The sequence below is a fragment of the Branchiostoma floridae genome, chromosome 6 (assembly GCF_000003815.2).
Source record: "Branchiostoma floridae strain S238N-H82 chromosome 6, Bfl_VNyyK, whole genome shotgun sequence".
Taxonomy (NCBI): Eukaryota; Metazoa; Chordata; class Leptocardii; order Amphioxiformes; family Branchiostomatidae; genus Branchiostoma; species Branchiostoma floridae.
The window spans coordinates 43,262-65,500 of NC_049984.1; the positions used below are offsets into that span (position 1 = coordinate 43,262).

Sequence of the window (22,239 nt, forward strand, 5' to 3'; positions counted from 1 at the left end):
CGTTGGGCATGTCTGAGATACTGGTCAGAGGGAACGTTCATACATACATTAGATATTTCATACAATGTAAGAAAATGGGCATGTCTCCTGTCAGAAAGGAGGTGATGTGACTTGTGTGTTACCGACCGGTGTTGCGATTGTCCTAATGTTGGAAGGTCTGTGGCACTGTGGTAAAGGTCACCACTTCTCTGACCCCAACACCAAAGGCTTTCCAGTCTCGGATGTCTTCATCAGGTTAAAACAAGAAATTGTTCCATGCATATGATTTGGCATCTTCCTATTTTTGTCTTGCATTACCTGCTTGTTTTGTCTGTTGGGCTATTCTACAGCCCTTATGCCTCCATGTGACTGTAGGCCTTCAATGGTTTAGACTCTATGTTTTTCATAACATACTGTCTTATGTGAGTCTTCATTGATGCTATCAATTTTGCAGCAGTTGGAACACTGGCTTTTCCCCACCTACTTGCATGAGCTTTTGCATTTATTTCTTGATACAGCAGAAGTCGCTTAATTGCACATCCCATTTGCCAGCATATTTTGTGCAATTATTCGCATGGTGCAATAATGCGAAGTTATCTAGCCGGACTGCAAATTTAAAGGTTTGGGATTTGGGGATTCCGTGTAATTAACTAGAACTATTCAACACTATCGGTAAATATAGTCGACGCTTGTGTTCCTTTGTGACAATGCCCTTCTTCTCAAACATCTTTTACGTAGATAATAAACATCTTTTGTACTTTTATAAAGGCTACAGTTGAAGCCAGTTAATCGTACAATGTATTACCGCACACTTTTGTTAATTGCACGGAATCCCAAAATCCCGAACTGATGCGGTCCAGCTGGATAACTTTGCATCATTGCACAACACGGTTAATTGGCAAATGGGGTGTGCAATTAAGCGGCTTCTACTGTATTTCACAATCCTTGCTTGATTTCCAATGATGTATTTGCATCTGTAAGTAGCAACGACTATAGCTGCAGTACAGTACACCAGTCAGAATTGCCCTGAGGATTGTGACAGACGATCACCGAAACGGGGTGAAAATAAAACAAGGGTTGTGAAATAAAAGATCTGTATCTTATATGTCCATACAGAGCCCTTCTCATTATTGTGACCATATTAAGTTTACACGATGGTTTATGTGTGGTTTTCACTGCTATACCAAAAGTCTCCATAACTTACCTCCTCTCAGTACCCGATTTATCATGGTCCCAAACCCCCCAAAAGCCGCCAATACCCTGATCTGGCTCGTCTTCTATGTGGCCCAATAAGACAAGTAATATTTCTTCATTAAGTAGATTTTCCTTTTTCCATCAACAATAATACATACACCAGGTGCATTAACTTCAATGTAAAGAGGCAGCATGGGAGGTATTACGCCTTACAAATGACTAAAATTCTGAGAGATTAAAACTCTGCTTTTAGTCAACCAGGTAACCCCCTATTACATCCTCTCAAATCCAATCAAATCCTCTTTATCCTCACCTGTTGGACTGTAAAAGAAAGGATCCCATTTCCTATGTGGAAATACAAAACTTCTTCACATCTTCATTTATTATATTAATTTAGATCTATGAGGGTAGCCATCGTAATTTCTGTAATTTTCGGCAATAAATTGTTTGATTTTTAAGGGCCTCTTAGGGCGGCCCAGGCCTCAATAACGGAAACACTCGAGGGTTTATCATATGGCTGTTCATAGTTCCACATACCTATCACAAAGGATTACTCAATTTGGCCGACTTCGATCTTCCGACCTCAGCATAGTATGCCTGGTTTCTCATACAATCATATTTTTGAAGGTGCTCATATGTACAAATTAAAGTGAAAAAGACTGTCACAATTCTATCAAGATAAGAGTAGCAAAATTATGTGTCAAAGAACTTGATCAAGAAAAGTACAATATACTTGTGTTCATCCCAGAGTAGCCTTGTTCTTGACCTTTTTTTTGTGGTCTTGTTTCTAGATAAATTTTCAATATGCATGACACAGTCCTGCAGCTACGTATCCTGTGTATTAAAGGGGCATTCCACTTCACACGGGAGTGTTATTTTCCGATAGATATTAATTTTAGGAAGTAATAAATGCATACGTCTTCACATTATATGATCAAGTACCCAGTTGCTTCACGTGCCTCAAAAGCATTCAGTCTTCTACCAAACTCCCCAAGTACCCTCTAATTGAATTAATCCTATGGCTGAATACAATGCAAAACTTTTAGGTGAGGTTACAAAACTAATTTCAGGATCGCAAAGAAATCTCGTCTTGTCATGTGTTCTTTGCTATATCATGAGCAATTTGCCTTCTCGATGTGCTTAGCGATCCTCAGTTATTCCGAAAATATGCACGATAAACAAAGTGTCTATGCGTATAGGGAATGCATGTGTAGGGTCTGCATGGGTTTACTGAGTGTCATATTGTTTTCCAAAACACATATCGCGCAATTCATCCCAAGGTGAATTCCACAAAATTTGGCTGATTATACTATTCATTGACACATTATCTATTGGAAAACACCACCCCCTTTTGGAGTGGAATGCCCCTTTAAACGGTGTCACATATGTGGTGCCCCGGTAGCACCCCCATGCAGAGCCTTTTTCATTGTGTACGACATACTAGATATACGCTGTGAATTTTAGTAAGGTATCTACTAAATGACGAAAAAGAGCAAAAGATTTGTAAAAAAATGTGTGAAATCAAGGTAATTCATTTTCAGGTATCCTTATAACCCCCATGTAGAGCCCAAATTAACATTTCCAATCAATTATGATATTTTTCACAGTTAAGTATGATTTACAAGATGACAGGAGCAAAATCACGCGTCAGAGAACTTGACTCTCTGCTGTTTTGGCTTGAAACATGACTGAGTACACCCTTAGCAACGGCCTTAGCAACAGTTTTGCTAACGATTCTGAAAGAAATGACGTAAAAAAACACATTTCTGCATCTGTTACATGTTAAACATTTTAACACGATTCCTTGTACTTCTACTGATGTAATCAGAGTAAAATACTACAGAAAAGTAAGTTCTTTGCATCAGTTTTGTTGTGGTACGATCTGAAACCTCCTTAACAACAGCCTTAGCAACGGCCTTAGCAACGATATTGTCACTATAAGCTGGCAGATGTGTCATTCTTCACACATTCATATCTCCGGATTTCATCGATGGATTTCGATCATTTAAAGCTTAATATGCAGAGAAGGATAGGTACGGTAAGTCTAACTCATCAGGCAAGGCCCCATAGGTAATGTGAATAAATGAACGATATTGGAAAGTAAAGTATATATTTTTCACCAGAAAATCACCAAAAAATATGATTTTAGGCAGTCATAATTTCGTGTTGAATCACAATATCAAAAATCAATTGATATTTTTATGATCCTCTTAGCAGGTTCTACCAGCCTGTGAATTTTTGTGGAAAAATATTGATGTTTAATTTTTTGCCCCTCCCCCTTATTGAAGACACGAAATTTCCAGATCATTTAGGTGGTGATAGGTTTGAAGGGTGATAGCCGGTAGAAAGCTACCATACCAGAATGGCTATCACGTCAAAATATATGCCACAGGCCTTCTACTATTCAAAAATAACAAGGAGAATTTGCCACCTCGGAGGTACCGATTTTTCCTCTGGCCCATGGACTAAATAGCCAAGCAGGAAATCTGTTTGGAAGGTTGTACACCAACAGTGACCCATAGCCGTACCTATAGATGCCATATGATAATAAAAACACGGTTAAATGCTTTGCGCGTAACGTGCATGGTATGGTGGGTCTACAACGAGACTTCAGAAACCTTTTGTTAATCTACGGAAGTTCACCTCATGCTGATTATCAGTCCACGTGATAATTCCTGTCCGTGTTGACCCCGCCACTACTGACCCTGACCCTCCTCCCTGTACAGCTGCTCCAGTCCACACCCCTGCATTGGGCTGCTCTCATGGGCCGCACCGGGACTTGTGAGCTTCTGATTCGTCACGGGGCAGACGTGATGGCACGGAATAAGGTGATACACACTTTCATATGGACCCTACATCTTATGTGTCTATGGCAGGAGTGTAGGACATGATGTCGATTTACACTAAGGTGACACAAATGTGCCCCTAGGGATTACATGGATGTTAACTTGATACTGATATTGTATTGACTTGTTGTATTCAAACTTTACTTGTATGTATTAAAGGTGAGACGATACAATAACGGCAGCCAATGCTGATGGCGGCACACAGAGATCCAGACAATAAGACAAGCACACAAAACGTACAGCATATTTAAAACAACTAAAGTAACAGTTCTAAGTTAACTATATAGAACCAAGTGTATATATGTCATAAAATCAAGGCATTTCAGGAGCTGTAGTGAGTATCTAGAACTGCTTTCATTCACGTGATGACAGTTGTCCGTGTTGAACCCGCCACTACTGACCCTGACCTTCCCCCCTGTACAGATCCAGAACACACCCCTGCATCGGGCTGCTCTCGAGGGCCACACCGGGACTTGTGAGCTTCTGATTCGTCACGGGGCAGACGTGATGGCACGAGCTAAGGTGATACACACTTTCATACATCTTATGTGTTTGTAAACGTAACTTTGGTCAATCATATTGCCTATTGCCGGTCTATGGCAGGAGTGTAGGACATGATGTCAATTTACACTAAGGTGATACAAATGTGCCCCTAGGGATTACATGGATGTTATCTTGATACTGATGTTGTATTGACTTGTTGTATCCAAAATTTAGTTGTACGAATTAAAGGTGAGACGACACAATAACGGCAGCCAATGCTGATGGCGGCACACAGAGATCCAGACAATAAGACAAGCACACAAAAAAAGTACAGCATATTAAAAAACAACTAAAGTAACAGTTCTAAGGTAGCTATATAGAACCAAGTGTATATATATCATAAATCAAGGTGTTTCAGGAGCTGTAGTGAGTATCTAGAACTGCTTCTTATCCACGTGATGACTCCTGCCTGTGTTGAACCCACTACTGACCCTGACCTTCCTCCTTGTACAGTGGCAGCGCACACCCTTGCATGAGGCTGCTCGCATGGGCCGTACCGGGACTTGTGAGCTTCTGATTCGTCACGAGGCAGACGTGACGACCAGGAATGAGGTCAAATCTACCCTATGGGTTATATTGATGATAAGAGTGTTTTCAAGTCAAGGTTCTCATCGACATACGATGGACGAGCATCATCATCGGACATTTATCACATTTATATACTTACAATACAATAAATTAAAAATGGTAATTAAAGATTGCGGGAATCGAATTTTCCGTCGCCATTCTCCGTTTAATTGTGGAACTATATACTTAAAGTAGCGCACCATGGTTAGCAGGTTTTTAAAGGACACATTCCGCTTACCAGTGCACGATAGTAATGTGCTAATTAACATTGTGTTACAACTGCTCAGGTTTTATCTATCATCGTCATAAAGATGTGACGTAACGCTATTAAAGTTTGTGCACCTGACTAGGTGTGGCGGGTCCACGACAGGAGTTTCACGATCTGTTCCATGTCCCTATGAAACCTGTGTGTTACACGGATTGGCGGTTATACTGGCTAACCGCTTGAGATCCAAATCATACCAACTTTGTCAAACACGTTTGATTAACTGCACGTTGGCTTCGTGCGCAGACCTTTTGGTTTGCTTTATGCATCTTGTTAAAAATGTACGTCAACGTTACTAAATTACAGCGTTCAACAATGGAAATATTTGATTTTCCAGGAAAAGTAAAACATGTCTGATGTCTTCCCTGTACAGTATGGGAAGACTCCGTTAGATTTAGCTGAAAACCGAGAGACTCGACGTGCCATGAAGGTAGGCAACATTCTCCTTCTTCTTTTGTACTGCTAAGCTCCAATTACTAGCAGTGAGCATGAGTCAGTAACAAGTGATCGGAATAAATAAAAGACAAATTAATAAAAATGCTCACTAAAGGAAATAAAGGTAAAGACACGTGACTAATGACAATCGCCTATGAGGGCTCTGTTTTACAATGAGAGTATTGAAAAATCTTTTAATTTAATTTTCAATATACCAAAGCCTATCTTCACCTTTCAGATATTGAGAGGTAATTTTCAACATTCTAAGGCTGTTTCCTTTCACTTCCTTCTGGATTCCAGGACGCGGTGCGAGAGAAGTCGTACCACGAGTTGCTACTGAAGTCTGGCGGAGTGAAAGTCAACAGGTGTAAGGTGTTCGTGTTTGGGATGGCGGAAACTGGGAAGTCTACGCTGAAGAAAAGCCTTAGAAGGGTGAGAGGGATCCTAAGATCATAACAAGGTCGTTTTAAGATGCAAATTACATAATAAGTATTGGATTTCTCACACAGAGCGATTTCATCAAAGATTGAAAATTCAATAAGTGCTGTCCGACAGGGCCCCGTGACTGCATTTTTCCAAGGACTGAGCAAACCGTCGTCTGAAGAGGAGCCTCACGACCCCACCCCAGGGGTGGATGTTGGGACATTCCATATTCCAGGGGTGGGGGAGGTCAGCCTGTGGGATTTTGCTGGGCAGGCGGAGTACGCGGTGACCCACAGCATGTTCATGGATGCAGAGAACACCGTCTTCATTGTGCTGTACAACATCATGGACGACAGCGGGACCCAAGAGCGACAGGTAGCTGAATTTTCATTTACGTTCAACGTCAAATCCAATATGCTATATGTTACTTTTGCATAGGCCCTTATTTTCTCAACAGATAATTTGATTTTTGTGTTTTGACATAAGAGACAATACAATCCCATGTTCTACCCCAGGTCCACTGGTGGCTGAGTTTCATCAAGTCCTGCAACCCGAACCGGCAGCCTGACGTCATCTTAGTGGCCAGCCATGCGGACAAAATGTCACGAGACCGAGGTGAATAAGATATGAGTCTGTAAGGGCGTTGGGAATTTTCAACAACAGGTTTTATGCAAAATGGACACTAGCCACATTATGGGGAGAACGTTGCAATATTATTGCAATAGCTGGAATGGAAATAATACAGCTCATGCACAAGAGTAACTGGAACACACTGGTAGCCTCACGTATGTTTCATTTTGATATTGACGTTCAGGACAACGCCAAGCTGCTCACCTTCTTCGGCTGATGACATCAGAGTTCAAAGATCACCTCCGCATTTCAGACGAAGTCTTCCTGATGAACTGTAAGGAGACCCGAACAGCTGACATGGACCGACTCAAGAACCTGCTGGCCACGTTGAAGATGGACATGCTACAGGTAAGTGTGTGGTATAAAGTTGTAGCATATTATATGGGACAATGCATCAGGAAATTTGCAATTACTCACCGCCAATTAACTTCTATATAATTATTTCCTTTTGAAACTGCACAGCACCAGCGCCAAATGCCAAAACTGTGCGCCGAAATCACCAAGCAGCTGCCCAGCTGGTGTAAGAAGAAGTGCAGCCCGAAGTGTCCTGTACTGAGGTGGCCAGGCTACGTGGAAGCAGTCAAAGAGATCGACCCACATGTGGAGGAGGAATTCCTGCTGAAGTCTACAAGATTTCTGGACCATCTGGGAGAAGTAGGATATTTTCCTTGTCAAAAGTGTCTAAAGAAGGGGAGGTAGGCTGTTCTAATTGTGAGATGTTCCTGAATGATTAGATCCTAATCCTGAATAAGAAAACCGAAGATAAAAACTGAAATTTTTGTGTGCAACGAACAACCTCTAACATGGCATTTCAATTCTATCATTTTATCATGTATCACCAGGTTATTGGATTTTCCCAACATTTCCCCTTATCTAGCAACACCAATGGCATCAATTCCACCCTGTGTCTGTATTGTATTGTGAAAGAGAGATATAATGATTATATATGCCTCATAATTGCAACGTTTGTTCTTCAGACTATCTTCAAATGTCCTAGTTCTTCCGATCCCATCATTGTCCTGAAGCCCAACTGGCTCTGCACAGACGTCATCGGCCCAATGATGGCACCAGTCAACTTCCCCATTCCCCGCCCGGAGAGAACAAGCGAAGACTACGTCACCAGGGCGGAGATCCAGCGCGTCTTCCAAGACGTTGCTGACGTGGATCTCCTCATCACCCTGCTGCAAGAGTTCCAGCTCTGCCACTCCTATGACGGACAGACCTTCATCTTCCCAGGGCTGCTGACACAAACCATGCCTCCTGACAAGTGGCAACCAACACCTGAGCCAAAGGTGGTCTACTTTGGGAAGCAAGTCCAGTGTGCCGGCTCAACTGACATGTTCTCCTCCGGGTTCTTCCCCCGAGTGCAGACCCGCCTGATGAGGGAGCTGGAGAATCGCCCGCTGCTGTGGAGAGATGGCGCCAAGTGTGCGGACAGAAATGTGGAAGGTCTGATCAAACTCTCTCCGGACGGCCGTGCAGTCAACATTTGTGTGCGGAGTGCGCAGGGTGACAAGCTGCAGTGTGGCAAGATGCTGCAGCAGCTGGAGAACATCATCGCTGATGTGCTGGATGAGTGCAGCCCAGGAACTGGCACAGTAGAGAAGGTGCTCAGCGCTCGTGCACTGAAGGAACACAGGGAGGAGTTCTGCTCCTATGGCAAGGAGGAGATCAGCAAGGCAGCAGCAGAGGGCGGTACAATCCTCCATCCCACCCTCGGGTTCACGGAACAGGTCAGTGACCTGCTGTGTAGAGAGGATGAGGACCCGTTCATCAGGAACCGCCCAGAGCTGGTCCAGGCCTTGCGGCACGTGGAGCCAATCCTGGACCGTCTCCTGTCCCGCGGCATTCTCAGTGAGGAGGAACGGGACCGGATCAGGGCAAAGGAAACTCCCCAAGACCAGGTAAGGGAACTGTTGGACACTGTGGGAAGGAAGAGCGCACAAGCACGTGACGAGTTCAAGGCTGTGCTGGAGGAGGTGAACCCGCATGCTGCCGGACTGATCCAAGATGGCGCCTGTGACCTGTTGCATGGAGGGAACGAAGACCCGCTCATCATTAACCGTCCGGAGCTGGTCCGGGACCTGACGTCATCATACGTCATGGAGAGAATCCTGAACCATCTCCTGTCACGTGGTCACCTCAGTGACGAGGAGTGTGACGTCATCAGGGCCAGCAGGACAGCTCATGACAAGGCGAGGGAGCTGCTGGACACCGTGGGGAGGAAGGGCGCGGCTGCACGGCGTGCGCTCAAGGACGTCCTGGGAGAGGTCAGCCCGCACCTGGCCGAAATGGTGGAGTAAGCCGAAATGGTAGAGTAAGCCGAAATGGTGGAGTAAGCCGAAATGGTGGAGTAAGCCGAAATGGTGGAGTAAGCCGAAATGGGGGAGTAAGCCGAAATGGTGGAGTAAGCCGAAATGGGGGAGTATTAACTATAAACTGTACTCGTAGTAGCATTTAGCCGTGTAGATTGGTGACTTCAGGTGTTTGAATAAGATTAAAAAGTAATCATTTTATGCGGATATTGGCTACAACCTAATAATTTTTATTCCTTCATTCTTTACAGTGCATTATTTGGGCAAAAACAATTCAGCATCTGTGACAACAGTATAATACATGTACAAAACTTATATTTTTGATAATCCAAAACAAATTCATCACTGAAAATTGTAAAATGTAGAGGACTGACCGATGTGTTGAATATAAACACTTGTCATGGATTGAACTGTATACACCAGACTTAGAGTGTAAACCAAAGATGTACATATTCTGACAAACAAAGAAAGAAGAGACTACAAATTGCTAACAAACATATCTCACTGCCGCCAACCTAGGGCTTGGGATCGATTGATCAAGTTGCTGGGACTGCAATCGTGGCTTTTTAAAAATGTTTCAGTGATGATTGTCATAATGCTGTTAGAGCAAATCTACAATTCCGTAGTCAAACTCATTAGTTAATGCACTAGTTATTTTCATTTCTTAGTGTTCTCAATAAATACAACATGCAATGGAATATATTCTGGTCTCTTGTTGTCCCTTACTACATGAGATTACATAATATATCCACACGTTGACTATAAATGTAGGTGCTGATGCAGTTTTATTTGAGATTTCTCTTAAATACGGTATTTTTATGCCCCTCCCTTCATCTTTCAAGACTATATAGTCTATGATTTCGCAGAGGTGACTGGCGTAGCTCAAAGGTGATCTGCGAGAAATGATTGCTTATTTTTGACGCTTCATTTGTTTAAGCATAGAATAAGCACAGCCACCATATCCAACTTTTTGTTCCTCCCTCATGATATTATCATCATACAAATCATTTACATGCTGGCCAATTCCTACTGTTTTATCAATAGATCATTGGACATGGGCTCAACCAATCAGAGGTAAGGACACAGGGGTGATGACGTATTTCAAAATGAGAAGACAGGTTTGCCCAGATTGGCTGTGAGGGCGCGCAGACTGTCCAGCAGGACGATGACCCCGCGAACTTTGCTGGGGGGCAGGATGGACGATACCATGTGGTGCAGCTGGCAGGGGTCCGTGTAGCCCAGCGCCTCCAGCGTACTGCAGGGAAAATGTACGAGTGGTTAGAGAAATATGTCTACTGGTCTATAGTGGTAGTGCTGGACTTGTATGTTTTACTTCCTACAAGTCACTACATGCAACAAGGAAAAAATTCTCTTACCGGTTGTCCAGCCCTCCCTATGGAACTTACCGGTTGTCCAGCCCCCCTGATGACCCTTACCGGTTGTCCAGTTCCCCCTGATGACCCTTACCGGTTGTCCAGCCCCCTGATGACCCTTACCGGTTGTCCAGTTCCCCCTGATGACCCTTACCGGTTGTCCAGCCCCCCTGATGACCCTTACCGGTTGTCCAGGCGCCCCTTAATGACCCCGCACTGGTTGACTGTTTCCTCCGCCAGCCGGGGATGCACGCCCCAGTCGTACCCGGCAGGCTCCATCACGCCCAGCACGTGGCGCAGCCGCGTCTCCAACACAGTTGTCCGGACCCGCGCCTCCATGGAGGTGTTCTGTTGGGGACGCGAGCGATGTTTAATGCGTGCGCACAGCAAAGATCTTAGTAAACAGGGCATGCATGTTGTTTGAAAGTTTGGGCAACATCAGATCCGGATCACAAATAAAGCGTGGTGGACATCAACAGTCTCAAACTCCTACAGCAAGACTTTCTTTCCTTGAACTTCAAATCTATCAAACTCTCTGTGTTTTCCTACTATATATAACCTTCAAGCCTTCACAAACAGTGTTCGCTGCTATCTCCCAGAAAAATAATTTCCACTGTCCATCATCGTACTTTATTGCCGAGACGTTATTTGAATTGTTTCGTCGTGTTGATAGCATCCTACGATATGCTATAAGACATTGCTAAGCTTCCCGCACCTCCTTCTCGGCCTCCTCCCGTATCTTCTCCGCGATGTTCCTGAGCGTGAATCCGTACAGCCGCCGGCGCTGGAACACGTACTGCAGGATCTGCATGTCCAGCTGGAAGGCGAGCTCCCCCACCACCCGCAGACATCCGGGACAGCCAGGCCGGCAACTCTGCGCGCTGTGGCTGCACCGCCCGCGCGAACCGCAAGGAGTCGCTGCTGCACGTGTGACACCAGCTGGGGAACATAAAAACCGTTAAGTAACTATAGATTATCCAGTACCAAGGCCAGGCCCAGTGTTAGAAGTTGCCCGCCCACCACGCGCAAGCACCCGGGGCAGCCCGGCCGGCAGCTCCGCGAGCTGTGGCTGCACCGCCCGCGAAAACCTCCAGGAGACGCCGCTGCACGCGTGCCACCAGCTGGGGACATAGAAACCGTGAACTTGTCGTATCCTAAACTGTTAGTGTAGATTATCTAGAACCACATCTAGGAATTTTGTCAACACCTATCCGTGCTTGTATCTAAATAAATCTTCAGATGGGCAGAAACAAGTTTGCACAAATCACAAACCTGTCCGCTGCAGTGCAGGCCCCGGTCCGCTAGGCGTCGCGCTTGAGTCCCGCCGGATGCGCTCCTGTACCGCCGCCAGACTGTCGTTCGCCGCCTCCCAACACATCTGGCACGGCGACTCCGCATGTCGGTCTGATGGGGATGAAACAAGGCAATCAGAGATGGCAGACTTCACCCCTCACTCCCTCACCTTATTTTGATGCTTCCAGACCAAGGACTCACCAAGGTGAATGAACATAGCAGCGCTGAGACTATCATATGGCAACGCCGCACTGTGCAGATTGGGAATTTCGGACACATGAGAACAGACAGGCCCACACACAGACAGGCGGACAAGCCCACGCATAGACAGACATGCCCACAGATAGACAGACAAGACAAACGACGGCACTGAACACGAAAACTCTCATGAAAACTAAAACTAGCGAGTTCGGCTAGTAAATTTCAAGCAGACGTTGGGAGGATAAATAATGCTGTTTTTTTGGCTGTGCCCTTTTTCTGGTCTTGTTAGCAACAATGAAAAAAAAGCAAGAAAAACGAGGCGGCCAGAAAACTTACGAATTTCTCTCCCGATATCTGCTTGTATATGGCGGCTGTGCCTGTGTTGTGTGATGTCATGTCCCTCACCTCTGCTTGAGGATCCAGCAGGGGTATGCGGGGACACCGGAGTCGCCTCGCCAGTAGGCACCACGGGAAGGGAGGTGTCTGCCAGACACTCCGCTAGGCGCCGCTCGTACCGGTCCGCACGGCATGCTGGGAATCCAACATGAACAGTTACACTTCAACCCAGAGGAGATAATGAAATAATCCCAGCATTCCTTTCAAGACACATTTCCGCAATGCACATTCCAAATGAGCGACTGCAAGAAATCGTTTACAGAAAAGTAACTTCACAGAAACCAATCAGACGTACTCTGCAAATGTTGTTTATCCGGAGATCTTGTCGTCCTCTGGTTGCGTTTGACCTTGACTGGAGTGGAGGTCACCTGAGGCTGACTGAAGCTGACGATCCTCTCGGCCAGCCGGTCCGCCCAGCTGTTCAACAGGTCCTCCTCGGCAGCGGACAGGCTTCGGCCCGCGTCTCTCCCCGGGCCTGGCGCGCTCCTCTCCGGCCCAGCCGCCAGGACTGAGTCCGACATGTTCTCCTCGATCGTCCGACACGTCTGACACCGGCGGTTGCCCATGGTTACAGGCGGGAAGTCGGTCAGGTTACCCCCGCTCGTCTGACACGCCTGGCATCTCCGGTCGCCCCTGGTTACGGCCGGGGACATGCGCTGTACGAGCGACTGTGTCCAGCGATCCACCAGTCCCTCCTCCTCTGCAGACAGATTCCCGCTCGTGGCTGCGGGTTTGTCGGGAGAACCTGGTTCTGGTGACGTCCCCCGACCCCCCGGGGACGGTCCCGCCAAGGGTGGGGAGGCAGGGGCGCTCCCAGGAGTCTGCACAACTGTTTAGAAAGAACACGATGTTAATGTCAACTGGTATCCACTAGACCAACTATGTTTCTACTTGTACCTGAAATACAAAGCTCAACCCAACCCAATTGTATTGGATATTCTGCTTCCGGGCAAACTTTAGAAAGATATTAGGTCCACATTCTGCAAACCAAAGTAATGTTACCCTGACCTCGCACAGTCTTAAACTAGTAAGAAATGACATGCTTAAAGCTAGACTCAAAGGAACCCACACATCTAAGCTGAAACCAAGGCCTAGCACCCCCTCAGTCCCACCTGTTCCCTGCTCCCGTAAGATCCTCCCCCCCCCCTTACAGGAGTACCCCCCTCCGGCGGCACCCCCTCACCCGTCCCACCTGTTTCCTGCTCCCGTAAGACCCTGTCCAGTGAGGCCTGCGCCCTGGCCGCCCTCATCTCGCTGTACAGGACCTCCAGCTGCAGCTTCAGTCGGCTGTTAGCACCCCCCTCCAGGACCCCCCCCCCTCCGGCGGCACCCCCTCAGTCCCACCTGTTTCCTGCTCCCGTAAGACCCTGTCCAGTGAGGCCTGCGCCCTGGCCGCTCTCATCTCGCTGTACAGGACCTCCAGCTGCAGCTTCAGTCGGCTGTTCTCCCGCGCCAGGTCATAGTTACTCCGATCAAGGTCAACCTTTCAATGTCGCCAAACAAATGTAAAACAACAATTAATTGAATATGTAACGTTACGTGTAATGTAGGGTAGCTTTGCTTCTATCTATTACATCATAGACTCTGTGCCCCCAGCGAAGAGGCGTAGACGATGTGCAATTACTTTTCAAAAATATCGTAGTAGAGTGGAATCTATTGTAACGTTGTACTTACATTAGCGGCATCCTCATAAATACGTAAATCAACGTCTAGAGGTAAATATGCAAAGGTTAGGTGTAACAGGTCGTTAAGTGCCATATAACCAGCCGCCGCCACATGCTGAAGTCGTGAGGTAGCCGTGGCGAGGAGGGAAGGTACATTCACTGATGTCCAAACTTCATATCATACCTTTACAAACTAGCAAATGCTCCTTCCTCCGTCGCCATGGCTAGTCCTGACTACGGGAAGCCGGTGCGTTACGCCGAAGGGCGGCTATACAACACAGAAATAAATTTAAAAATACCGAACCTCTTTCTCCACCTGGTCCAGGTACTCCTTCAGAGGGGATTCCTCGTCTCCGGTCCTCGCACTTTCCGCCATGCTGACGCCTAACCCCCTCACACAGCCTCAGCACCAGCGTGTTGATGTCGCTCCCCCAACTCGAACCCTGCAGCAGTTGTTGAGCGCGTTCTATTGTGACGCGGGTACGTTCTTTCGAACGTCACACTGGCGGGTTCGGTTCGATTGTGGCGTTTTTTCTTTTTTACGTGACAAAAGAGAACGTTTATAAGAGGGATTTTCTCGCTATTTTCGCTATATTTTTGGCATCTGCAACAACAACAACAACATTTGTATGGTGATATGTGACAAACCAACAGCGCCACCTATCTCTTTTGAGAAGACTCGCAGTACTAGTGCAGCTAATGGAGGGTAATAGTCAGATTCCTCGGCAGTTGGACATTAGGCCATGTTGATTTGATTATATGGATGACATCCTCCGGGAACTCCAAAATTGATGCGAGCGAGCGAATAAAAAAAAAGTTTGGCCAAAAAAAAAAGTTGGCTTCAGTATGTAATCAAAGTGGCCAGGAAGGTTGAACATAGGACTACAAACACATAGTATGGTATACCAACAGTTAGATGTTGCGACCAGTACATCATACGGGTGCAAAACATTTTTTTCTTCTTGGACCAATCTGAAATAAACAGACCTGAAAAAAAAATCAGACGAACGGGGTTCGCCAATCGCAAAATGATCACACTATGTCGGCGGGTGTTTGGGGTCTTACCGGGCCAAAAAGACAACAAAAGCGAAGTGAGTAGAGGTTATAGTCACTCGTACCAAGTTTCTACATGCAAAGGTACAGACACAGTTAGCCTTTATGACATGAAGATGGGATTTTAAAATGCCAGTGGTAGTCCAATGATCCTTTGTAGCAAAATTGACCAATTACCATTGTTTTGAGTATCAGTTCTCAAGTTTCACAGACAATCAGGTCCAGGTTCAGGTCCACCTGGATCCTCTGGACCTGATCCTCTGGACCTGAACGGGACCTATCCTGAATTAACTGGTACATGTACAAACCCCTACCAAAAATCCTTTTTTCTTTCTTTCTGTCCTTTCACATCTTATTCTTTGACTTTTGAGATTTATTTCGGCATTCTATGGCATTAGTTACCTGTTTTCTGATACTTTTTTTCAATCTACGGAATATTTGTGCTCATTTTACAGCTGCTTTGCACAATTTACTGTGTGGTCCAAAACTTTTTTTTTTTTTGAAATGGCCGAAAATTGGTGCGAGCGCGGATGTCATCCATATAATCAAATCAACATGGCCTTACCGGAAGAAGAAGAAGTTCAAGTGAGTAAAAAAAAAAAAAAACATCCTTGTCAACTTGCGCCTGTGACAAGCTTCCTTTACTAGTAAGTATCTATTCTAACTGAGGTTCGCTCATCCATGCTGAAAAGGAAAACCATCAGAGGAGCGAACTGGAGTAGGGCTGGGTACCGGTACAGGAAATCCAGGTCCGGTCCAAAGAATCAGGTCCAGGTCCGGACCTGAACCTGATGCATCATGTATGATTCATACCAATGGTCCATTTCACTACAAAGTAATCTGTTTGGTGGAGTATTAGACTTACACTGGCGTCTTAAAATCCTACAACGCTAACTGCACCCGTACGATTGACTGTAAAACTTGGTAGAAATGACTATAAACTCTACTCTACTTCACTCTTGTTATTTTCTTCCACCTGCATGGCCCAAAACGTGTGAATGCCTGATCAAACAATATGTTAATTTTCTAATCGGTCCAACATCCGGTCCCCCTAATTTTTTCAAGTCCGGCTTTTCTGGACCGGTCCAACAAGAAAAACCGGTTTTGTAACGGTACGATGTACCGATACCCAGCCCTAAACTGGAGCTAGACTACGGCATCAGGCTTCTGTCGGAAGCAACCTTACGTACCACCGTGCACCGCCGACGAAGGCTAGACATTACTCAATTTACCAAACTTACTCAAGCAACTGGAAAATGGTCAGACGTTTCAGAGTAGTTGTAACTGTTACATGAACAATTTTTTAAAAGTTTGCATCTCAGCTAATGGACTAATAAAGCAGCATCATCAAAGCAGACAGAATGGATCTGAATGAATGGTTTTATTGCATAGAAAAAAAATTGCAGGCCACTTTTCATGGAGGTCATGCGGGGAGAGATGAAGGTCAGGTAAGATATAACAGAGATACAAATTTATACATCCAGTCCTAATCAATCTATCAACATATTCCATGACATTTACATGGTACAAAACATACAGTAGAGAAAAAAGCTACTCTCCAAGCAGAGGTTAGGCTCACACTGATTTTGCCTTTTTTTATCGGGCTTTCTAATTTGTACCGTGTTCTAATGTCTCACGGCCGCTAGAAGCTAGTTCATGGTCCGTACGCGTTTGCCATTGCTACGTCAGTCTGACCAATACAACTTATCGTCTTGCTGTCTTGCTTGAGTGACGTCCATATTGATACTCTAACCTCCCCAACCGGCACTAGCTGCCATACAGACCACGGAGAGAAGGAGAAAGGAAGTCAGTCAACTCCGTTGTTTGTTTGGTGCATGACGTCATGCAAGTTTATTGTTGGCGGCTACGTCATGTCACCAAGGAGACGGTATGCTGATATGTGAGGTGACAAATGTTCGGCAGTGTTTGAGTGTGTAGTATTTTAAAGACAGCCGTGTTGGTGGTGTCGAAAGCTACACGTTATACGGTATCACATAAATATTCACCCGTTTGTGGTATCACATAAACGTTCACCCATATGTGGTATCACATAAACGTTCACCCGTTATATGGGTATCACATAAATGTTCATCCATTTGTGGTATTACACAAATGTTTACCCGTTTGTGGTATCACATAAATGTTTGCCCGTTATATGGTATCACATAAATGTTCATCCATTTGTGGTATCACACAAATGTTTACCCGTTTGTGGTATCACAATAACGTTTATGCGTTTGTGGTAGTAGGTAAAATTTCAGTTATTTGTGGCTGGTATCACATAGAAGTGTTTACTCATCCGTATTATTGTAATTTACATAATATGGTTGACCTGTTTGTGATATCGTATAAAATACATGTGTATATGGTATCACACAGAAGTTCAGCTCTACCGGCCATGGTTATGTACAAGTCTTTTCAACACAGACCTGGCTTGTGACAGAAACAGCACGGTCCTACAGTTGTCCTGTTTTTGTGCAATTTGACGGAAAAGGGAACATCGCCTGTCATGGTCCCACCAAAACAGCACAACAATAGCGCCATTCCAGGGCTTTTGTTTTGAATCAAACCCAAAAGCTAAGTCCTCTCCATACAGGGTCACACTAGTGAGTTCTACGAACAGAGCAGCCATTAAAGAACTGATAAGTCTATGTGTGTTTGCCATCAGCATGTTTGACAGAAACTTTATCCATACTTGTACCTGTGGTCCACATCAATCTAAGTATCATTGATAATCATAACTTCAAATGTTATTGTTACATATAAAATAAGTCTCTCTCACACTCATATAAAATATCTATAGAACACTTCACCATTAACTGTAACTTCTGGTGATGATATAATTCTAACATATTATATAAATTAGATTTAAGTTATTCTAGTACAAGTGTTGATTGTCGGCACTCAGAACTTACTGACTTATTATATTAACTCAAATCTGAGCCTTTATCATCAGAAACATCAACTTTATCATAAACAACAAGAGAATCTGTTGGCACAGAAATGCAACTCAAGCTGACACTGGATGACTCACATGTTGGCATCTTTGGTGTCTTCCGCAATTCTTACTTGGGCTACACACACACACATGTAACGTCTTGGTTCTCACATTTTTTAAGAAACTGAACAGTTGGGTAGAAAAAGAAGAACATACTTGTGGTGGTCTGTGACGATTTCCTGACAGGCCCAGCTGCTGCCCCAGGAGACAGACAGTTAACACAGTAACACAGTAAGCTGGTCAACAATCACATAAATCCAAATAGATTAATTTTTAGCTTTTTATGCATGAACAAACAGAAACATTCTAACAGTTGGACAATTCTGTTCTTCAACTGTAAGCACCATGGGCTTGATACATATGCTGAGGGGTGATTTTTCCTTTCTTCTTCTTTCAGTTCCAACCAATATTAATATAAGTGGCAAAAGGGCCAATAAGAACCAAGAAATGGCATTAGTGAGGCCTACGATAGTACAAAATTACTCAGGGACAGGAGTGTGTAAACCAACGATGTACTGCACACACTTAATTGTGGAGACAAATATAGACAAACACTAGAAAACACTAACAACACTAAATCTGATGCCTGATCTTACTCAGATCAAGCTAATGAACATTTTGGAAGACTTAGTAATATGTAATCATTATAGTATAAATAAAAGGTGAGAAGTCTTGCATAGAATTCAAAACCTTAGTTTGTAAAAACCTGAAATAAAATTCAGACAGGCTATCCGATGGCAACAAGTCTGGGTGCCATCCCGATTAGTGTACCTTCATATGTGTACATGTATGTGTACAGGCTAGCGTTTTCCACAATAGTTACAAGTACTGGTAGCCTGGGTACCATCCTCTGTAGTGCCCGCTGACTCAATACTTAAGTACTGGAGCAGACACAGCCTAACCAGCATGGTACATAGTCTACAAAACAAAGCTAGTCCGACAGGATAAATAGTGTAAGGACGTCCCACAGCTTCCATCCAGTGGACCAAGTCTCCTTCCCGCAGACTACCTACATGTACCACAGTCAAGAGAAACTTAATATGCAACCTCACCCAGAAACCAAGGGCATAACTTACATTTGGGGGCAAAACTATAAATTTTTACTTTTAGGCCTTCTACTGATGTCCACCAAAGCTCACTGTCACACCCTGTGACAACCCACACTTCTCTGTATGCGACACCCTTTTGAAAATCAGTAGGTGGCAGACAACAGGAGGAACCAGAACTGTGATTCTAACACTGTTTGGTACACTGCCTGCTCACAGCAGGTCCAGCTCAGCACTGGGCACAGATCCGTTCTCAAACCTGGAAGTGCACTTCTGCATAGGACTTTGCTCCGCTAAAAAAGAACAACTATATTGCACTGTAGTATCTACTTCATATATTGATTGCAGAACTGTTGAATTGTGGCTCTCAGTTCCAGAAAAGTAAAAATGCTTAACTGGAAGACAGACTGAAAAAGCAGCATGACCAAATGAAAACTGGCATCAGTGCGAGGAAATCTAACATAGCAGATTTCCATGCGCTGATGGCAAAAAGTATAATCTAGGCACAGATTTCTCCATAAAAAATACTCACCTTAATAGTAGAGTAAAATAAATAAAGTCAAACTATGAAATTCTAACAACAAGACTTTCTGTTTATCCTAGTCAGCACACAGTTCTGTTCCCACAGTAAAATCTCTGTAAACACCTGAGTGGCAGGTGTAATACAGGTGACAGCACACCTGAGCGGCAGGTGTGATACATGTACAGGTGACAGCACACTTCCCTCCTTGTGTCCCCCCATCAGGACCAGCTGAAACCTGCAGTGTGCTGTAGTCTGCCTCCTGTCTCTCCTATCCTATTGGTGTTCCATGTTCCCATGGTGACAAAATAGGATCGCCATGGTTACAAATATGCCAATACAGCATCCAGTGATGTGTGTCCCAAGGTTACAGACATGGCTGCCATGATAGTAAAATACACTGTTGCTGTGGTGATGGACATCGTTGTCTTGGTTACAGACATGCCTAATGCAGGAACAGCCATGGTTGTCGTGGTAACAGACTTTGTTGTCATGGCAACAGACATGGTTGACATAGTCCCAGACTTTGTTGTCGTGTCAACAGACATGGCTGCCATGGTCACAGAAATAGTTGTCATGGTCACAGACATGGTTGCAATGGTCATAGACATGGTTGCCATGGTAACAGATGTGGTTGCCATGGTCACAGAGTAGATTCGTAGCTGATGAGTCCCTGGCAGTCGTCGAGTCTGGAGGAGAACTTGAAGCTGAAGGGTACGTGGTCCGTCAGGCTGGCCAGCTGGGCGATGAACGACACTTCCTCGGGTTGCTATGGAAACAGATAAACACTGAGTAGAAAGGGTTCCTGGTGAGCTTTTATAAATGTGTGTGGCAGAGGAGGGAAAAGCTCCATGCAAAGCAGGAACGTGCATTCACACAAGCAGAGTGATCCGGTGTGGTGAAAACTGGAACATGGTTGTGTGGGTTAACCCTGATGGCACAAACTGGGTCCTAATTATACATTTATATTTAAGTGGACACTGACAAGAGTGGACACTGACATGATCTGGTACAGTAGAAAAGTATTCTCACAGTCTAGGGGACAGAAGGTAACAACTAACCCATGTTCCAGCTTGTACCAACAAGCAGAAAAGTACAGACAAACACATGTACAGACACACGTGCACACAGACAGACACACATACATGTATAGAGAGACAGACACACGTACAGAGAGACAGACACACATACACACAGACGGACAGAAATACAGCTAGACAGACACCTGTACACATAGACGGACACACGTGCACACAGACAGACAGGTGCACACTCACACAAGGCGGCAGCAGCACAGCGTGGACAGCAGGGTCTACTCTACGCCATCTTCTGTCCCGCCGAAAACCTCAGACTGACGGGAACATGGTCCGTCAGCGCCGCCAACTGCGTCGTAAACATCACCTCCTCTGGTTTCTATGGTAACAGACAACAATCCACTCTGCCATGGCAACAGACGACAATCCAGCACTGCATAGCAACGGACAGCTACACACCCTGAGGCCGACAACCCCAGACAGTAGATGGGAAGCAACAAACTGTTGTCTTTTGTTGCTGCTGCGTAAAATTTTAGTTAAACTTTGTGGTTCCCAACATAGAAGACATTGCAAGTAATTACTTTGACTTGATTTAGATGTTTTTTAATTGAGTTTTTTCAGCTTGTTTGTTCTCCATAAGCTTACGCACTGCAAGATGCTTTGATGTTGTATCTTTCAAATTATACAGTGTACCTTGTGATAGTTGGATTTAAAAACTGAAATTTTACTTTAAAATCTGCCAGATGGAAAGTCAAACAAACTTCTTAATTATGCAGAAAGAAAGAAGAAAGGATTGCACAATAAGTCACAGACACTGGAAGTTGGAAAATACAATTAAATTGGGAAAATACAAAATTCTAAAATAAAAATAACAATATTAGCAAGTTGAGTATGTTGTTTCAATAACAGCTATGCTGACTTTGTGTCTGCAGAAGTACATGTAGCATTTGGGTCCATCAAAAAAGGACGTTAGTAAATTCTTTACATTTCTGGCTTTATAAACTGGGTCTAGATAGGATGTTTGTTCTTTACTTGTCTGGCTAGATTTCACCCACCCACTCCAACCATTCCTTCAAAAATAAGACAACAAAGAAATCAAGTTGGCGAGGCCGAAGCAGTGCTGTCTAAACTTGGCCCAGCTGCTGTGAGAAAGACTCACCAGGACACAGTTGTTGGAGAGCGAGCCTTCGCGGAACATCACGTAGTCGATCCGGTGCCTCCCGGACATGTCTGCGGGGCCGCTCGCAGAACCCACGTCTGTTTCGTCATCGTACACGTACAAGCCGCGCATCGTGTCGTCACGCAGGATCCTGCAGAAACACGACCAAGTACGGGATTATAGGACCGTGAGAATTGATCAACTTTACTGAGGTTTTATTGTGGTACTTGGTTTCTGTAGTACATGCTTAAAATTCACAGCAGAAACAATTCTGCAGGTCAGTATCATGGAAACACATATAACGT

General features: G+C 44.7%; 5 protein-coding genes across 7 annotated transcripts in view; 3 read left to right on the top strand and 2 right to left on the bottom strand.

Annotated features, from left to right (window-relative positions):
- LOC118417368 (GA-binding protein subunit beta-2-like) overlaps positions 1-4,784 on the top strand; it is an 8,783-nt gene extending 3,999 nt beyond the window's left edge. The window contains exons 3-5 of the mRNA XM_035822921.1: positions 3,900-4,001; positions 4,392-4,541; positions 4,737-4,784. Coding sequence (XP_035678814.1) covers positions 3,900-4,001; positions 4,392-4,541; positions 4,737-4,784 — 300 coding nt within the window. The remainder of the gene's footprint in view (positions 1-3,899; positions 4,002-4,391; positions 4,542-4,736) is intronic.
- A 224-nt stretch (positions 4,785-5,008) lies between these two features.
- LOC118417369 (death-associated protein kinase dapk-1-like) lies at positions 5,009-6,875 on the top strand. Its single transcript, XM_035822922.1, has 5 exons — positions 5,009-5,114; positions 5,768-5,824; positions 6,130-6,261; positions 6,385-6,627; positions 6,768-6,875. Exons 1-5 carry the CDS (start codon positions 5,049-5,051, stop codon positions 6,873-6,875), a joined length of 606 nt encoding a protein of 201 aa, XP_035678815.1. The 5' UTR covers positions 5,009-5,048.
- Positions 6,876-7,345: 470 nt separating this feature from the next.
- LOC118417310 (death-associated protein kinase 1-like) lies at positions 7,346-9,304 on the top strand. Its single transcript, XM_035822835.1, has 2 exons — positions 7,346-7,536; positions 7,860-9,304. The coding sequence occupies exons 1-2, from the start codon at positions 7,357-7,359 to the stop codon at positions 9,183-9,185; spliced, it is 1,506 nt and encodes a 501-aa protein (XP_035678728.1). The 5' UTR covers positions 7,346-7,356; the 3' UTR covers positions 9,186-9,304.
- Positions 9,305-9,533: 229 nt separating this feature from the next.
- On the bottom strand, positions 9,534-14,618 carry LOC118417309. Its single transcript, XM_035822834.1, has 8 exons — positions 14,429-14,618; positions 13,805-13,943; positions 12,756-13,289; positions 12,470-12,595; positions 11,843-11,974; positions 11,286-11,509; positions 10,755-10,918; positions 9,534-10,452 (listed from the first exon to the last, which is right to left on the bottom strand). Exons 1-8 carry the CDS (start codon positions 14,498-14,500, stop codon positions 10,299-10,301), a joined length of 1,545 nt encoding a protein of 514 aa, XP_035678727.1. The 5' UTR covers positions 14,501-14,618; the 3' UTR covers positions 9,534-10,298.
- Positions 14,619-16,146: 1,528 nt separating this feature from the next.
- The window catches only part of LOC118417319 (sphingomyelin phosphodiesterase 5-like), a 9,417-nt gene continuing 3,324 nt past the window's right edge, over positions 16,147-22,239 (bottom strand). Inside the window, exons 2-5 of one of the 3 annotated variants that reach the window (XR_004831359.1) lie at positions 21,935-22,085; positions 21,019-21,154; positions 19,902-20,510; positions 16,147-19,867 (exon numbers count right to left, since the gene is read on the bottom strand). Coding sequence is in view for 1 of the 3 variants with exons in the window: in XM_035822844.1 (XP_035678737.1) it covers positions 20,385-20,510; positions 21,935-22,085 (277 nt within the window). In the remaining 2 variants the exon portion in view is untranslated. Of the gene's footprint in view, positions 20,511-21,018; positions 21,155-21,934; positions 22,086-22,239 lie in introns of all 3 variants that reach the window. The other 2 variants (XR_004831358.1, XM_035822844.1) reach the window with 2 other exon arrangements.